The following is a 4,671-nucleotide window of genomic DNA, read 5'->3' as shown; positions in this document are numbered from 1 at the left end:
CCCTCCTGTCTTCAGGTGTGGATGCTTTGCCCCAATGTTTGGTGTCATTGGTGAACTTGGCCAGTCCGCTTCTGACTTCAATGTCCACATCATGAATGAAGATGTTGAACAATATGGGTCCAAGGACACAGCCTTGAGGGACCCCACTGGTCACAGAGCACCATGACAATTGACTTCCGTCAGTTACCACCCTCTGGGTCCGACCAGAGAGCCAATTTCCCAGCCAGCGGATCGTGGAGGACCCAAGGCGACAATTGGCCAGTTTCTCCAAGAGGTGATCATGGGATACCAGATCAAAGGCTTTTTTGAAGTCAAGATATATGACATCAATCTCTTCTCCCTTGTCCAGGTGATAGGTCACCTGATCGTAAAAGGAAATGAGATTGGTCAAGCAAGACCTACCCGCAACAAACCCGTGCTGGCTATCCCTCAGGATGTTGGTGTCGGCCAGTCCATTAAGGATGGCCTCTTTAATAAACTTTTCTAAGACCTTCCCCAGGATAGAGGTCAGGCTGATGGGCCTATAATTTGCCGGATCCACTTTCCTCCCTTTCTTGAAGATGGACACCACATTGGCCTTCTTCCAGTCTTCGGGCACTACACCAGAGTGCCAGGAGTTCTCAAAGATAGCCCAGCCTCTGGTACGGATGATGCTCACCAGCTCCTTTGAGTACCCTGGGGTGTTATCCTCAAGCTGCTTAGCATTAGGTAGCTTCAAGTACAAGAGCAGGAGCATGGGTCTGAAGAGACCCTCCTACATGTGTCGGGTAGTAGAAGTAACCTGAGCGTGTCCTGAATCTGGCAGGGGACGGGGGAACTGCCCCCTGCCGGGTGCTGCTTCCACAGAGCAGTTTCTGCCAATTGTCAGAAGGCCCTTCTGGAGCTGAACCTCTGCTTTCCCGTTTCTGTAATTAGTCTGGCATGGAGTTGGGAGATGCAGACAGCTTACCAGCTGCTTTTCTAGCATGTTAAAATGAATTTGTGAATGTGCTATTTAGCAATTAAATACCCTGAAGTTGAATCAGTTTCAAGGCTGTTAACACTTTGAAATCGATAAGTCATTTACTGAATCTGTGACAAGCTAATAGGAGTTGTAAGCTGTGATGCAGGTAATTGTTCACTTGCTGAGTGTTTTGTGTTTGTCAGCACCTCCTTTCAGTGAGGTCCTTTCTGTTATATCTAAAATAAACTTGTAAGAGGCCTGGGAAACATGGTTTGTGAGGAAAGGCTGTAAGAACTGGGATTATTTAGCCTGGAGAAGAGGAGACTGAGGGGGGAATTTGAAGACTGTTATCTAGAAGATGAAGACAGTCTGTTCTTTGTGGCTGCAGGGGACAGGATGAGGAGCAGTGGTCTTAAATGGCAGCAAGGGAAATTTGCACTGCATATTATGTAAGAACATAAAAAGTGCAACACTGGGTCAGACCAGTGGTCCATCTCGCCCAGCATCTCATCTCCAAGAACAACAGGAGTGGGTATTTGACACATTGAACCAGATGGATCTAGAGGGATCCTCTCCCCTATTCATTACCCTGCTTGGCATCTGTCATTATTGGGGTAGAGATGGTAAAGAAACATCTCCAACTGTTCTGTTCAAAAGCCTTTAGTATATCTACCAGCCATGAATTAGCTTATTTCCTTTTTGAACCTGGCTCTGTTATCTGCTTCTACAGCTTCCTGTGGCAATGAATTCTACGTGTTAACTACATTTTGCATAAAAAGTGCTTTCTCTTGTTAGTTTAAAACCTGTCAACTACTAATTTCAGCAGATGCTCTTTAGTTCTAGTGTTCGGGGACTTGATGAACAACGGTTCCCTGTTCGCTTTGTCCGTGTCCTTCATGACTTTTTTTTATTGACCTTTGTTGTATCCCCCCTCGCTCTCCTCCAGCCTTCTCCTTTCCAAACTGAAAAGTTCTAGTTGTTTTAGTCTCTTCTAGTATGACGACTTCTCCACGCCTGTGATCATTTTGGTTGACCTTCTGTTTCCTTCTCTAGTGCTACTCCATCCTTTGCAGAATTCAAAGCTAGATGCGATTTCCTGAGGGCCCTTCCAGCCTGACTATTCTGTGATTCTAGAAGCCTTGCCTTCACTGATGCTTTTTCTTGTTTTCCTACCATGACTGGTACTGTTGCTAGCAGATCTGCCCCACTGTATTTGTATTATCCAGTTCACATTGATTTAAAGGCATAAGAAACTAATAAACACTTGTGCATCTAACCTCTTTCCTTGCCTTCTGTCAGTAAAGATGACATCTGGTTTCTGAATGCATGCCAGTATTTTATTTAGGTTTTGGAAACCTGGACTAGCCAAGTTCATTCTTGGCCCATCCAGTTTGCTACACTCAAGGCAGAAAAACTGAAGGTATAGATGGACGTATCTTTTAACCACTTTAAAATCTGCCCCTGGTTACAATTAGCTGTTATGACCTAACTGAAGTCTGCAGAATCCTGTAGCAAGGAAAGTTAGCTAAATCACTGTAACTATAAAATAGAATGGAAGTTAAAGTTGCAATACTTTATCTACACTTGTATGGCTACAGAATCATGCAGATAAAAGTTGCACTGTAATGGCTTTAAATTGCTATCATTGGATCTGTCTATACCCTAGTCCTGTAGTAGCTAATCTTAAACCAGATGGGTGTGTCCCTTGTGTGACTCTTATCAGTACTTTGTTGGTCTCAGAACAGCTGTCTAAATGGCCACTGCATCATCTGATGCTCTGTACTCAGTAATACAGCTCTCCAAGTGACTTCCCTGACGTCTGTCCTTTTGCGTCCCTCTTCCACGGCAGGACCGAGCGTGCGAAATCGTAGAAGACCTGGAAGCCAACAGGATGGTTCGGAAAATGAAGAAGCGGATTTGTCTTGTTTTAGACTGTCTCTGTGCTCACGATTTCAGTGACAAAACCGCAGATCTGATCAACCTGCAGCATTACGTCATTAAAGAGAAGAGGCTGAGCGAGCGGGAGACAGTGGTGATATTCTATGATGTGGTACGCGTGGTGGAAGCATTACACAAGGTAAGGGCTTTGTGCATCCCTGAGTGTGCTAGAAGAGAGAGCTGTCCTCCTAACTAACATCTTGGGCTTCATAACACTTCATCCTATACAATCAAAAAGAGGGTGATGACTGTGGAATGTCTAAACTGTCTTCCAGTGACATTGCTTTGCACACATTGAGCTCTGGGTAAGTCCATGTGCTGCAAACTGTAGCAGAGCATCTGTGTTCTCCCCTGTGACTTATGGAGAAGAGTGTGCTGGTTGTTTGGGCAGAAGGCAGCTGAATTAAATGCAGATCAGGTGAAGAGCAATACTGTTAACCTCAGAAAACCTTTCTGGGCTTGCAGCTTGTCAAATCCAGGAAATGCTCCAAAGTGTTTCCTGTGGAACAGTACAGATCATAAAGAACAGGAACATTGATTGCAAGATGAAAAACCCCGTGCTTGCAACAAGTTTGAGACCAAGTGAACTGAAAATTACTGTTCTAAAAACAGATTCTGCTGTTTTCTGAATTGTACCCTATAAAAAGGGACAACCAGCTTCTCATACCAGAGCCTTGTCCATGAGCTAATAAGCTCATGTGTAAAGACGTTTTTCAGCTGAGAGGCCTTAGTGAGGCTGGAAAGCCTGAAGCTCAAACTTACTAGCTTCCTTCAACACATGGGAATAAGGAGTGTTTATAGACCAGGTGGCTTTTAACCTGCACATGAGAATAGAATAATTGGAGTGGAGAAAGTTTACTACTGATAGTGTGTGCCATGCTCTATCGATTTGGAGGTTCTGGGGTGTCCCACAGCTCATTAGATACAGGACCCTACACTCCAGACTCTTAGGATTCCTGGTATGGTTCTGACAAGCCTTTGTTCTTTGCTGTGGATCCCAAAAGTGACTGAAAACTTCAGGTGGCCTCACCAGTATTTGCTGAAACTCGCATAACTATTTGAATCTAAATCCATCTCCATGTGCAGATACTGCTGCCATCTGTGGGTTTTTTGTGCGGTCGTATTGCTCTCCTGGCTTCACTTGGAACACGCATCAAATTAACAGACCTTGCAGGGAAAGCCTGGGGGGAGGCAGGGTGGTTGCTAATGTTTTTCTAGTTTCTGTCCTCATCAGTGTACTCTTAATATTTACTTAATGCTTATGTCTTCTGAGTACTGAGCAATCTTGAGCTCATCAAACATGTTTGTGTTCATATTTACTGATCTAAAATGGAATATATTTTGCAGAAAAATATTGTGCACAGAGACTTGAAACTAGGGAACATGGTGCTAAACAAAAGGTAAGTGTCTTTCTTGAGCTTGTATTTAGGGTCCTTGTGTAAAGATTCAATCAAATTTCCTTTCCCTCAGACAGACGCTTTTGGTATCACAGAAGTGACAATCACTAAATTCACCCAGGAGTAGCTGTTCCCAGGAGGGAGTGGCAAATGCAGTAAAGCATGGTCCCTTGTCAAAATCCTGTTCTCATGGGTCTCCAGAAATAAACTAAACCCAGGTGATCCAGTGTGCCCAGGTACTTCTGCTGCCCACACAGCTGTTGGAGTGCATTCTTGCAGCCAGACTCCTGGGCTATGTGCAACGCTGCTAAAGCACAGCTAATGGCAAACAGCAGTGTCAGCTTGCTGTTCGTCACAAGCTGAGATCTGAGAGCAAGAGAACCCCATGGAAGT

The 4,671-nt window shown here is 44.5% G+C and overlaps 1 protein-coding gene across 1 annotated transcript in view; it reads left to right on the top strand.

Annotated features, from left to right (window-relative positions):
• Nucleotides 1-4,671, top strand: part of STK40 (serine/threonine kinase 40) — a 32,506-nt gene that overhangs the window by 14,036 nt on the left and 13,799 nt on the right. Inside the window, exons 6-7 of the mRNA XM_025215866.1 lie at nt 2,793-3,020; nt 4,229-4,281. Coding sequence (XP_025071651.1) covers nt 2,793-3,020; nt 4,229-4,281 — 281 coding nt within the window. The remainder of the gene's footprint in view (nt 1-2,792; nt 3,021-4,228; nt 4,282-4,671) is intronic.

This window comes from Alligator sinensis, unplaced genomic scaffold (genome assembly GCF_000455745.1).
Source record: "Alligator sinensis unplaced genomic scaffold, ASM45574v1 scaffold964_1, whole genome shotgun sequence".
Lineage (NCBI taxonomy): Eukaryota > Metazoa > Chordata > Crocodylia > Alligatoridae > Alligator > Alligator sinensis.
This window is presented reverse-complemented; position numbering and strand designations above follow the sequence as displayed.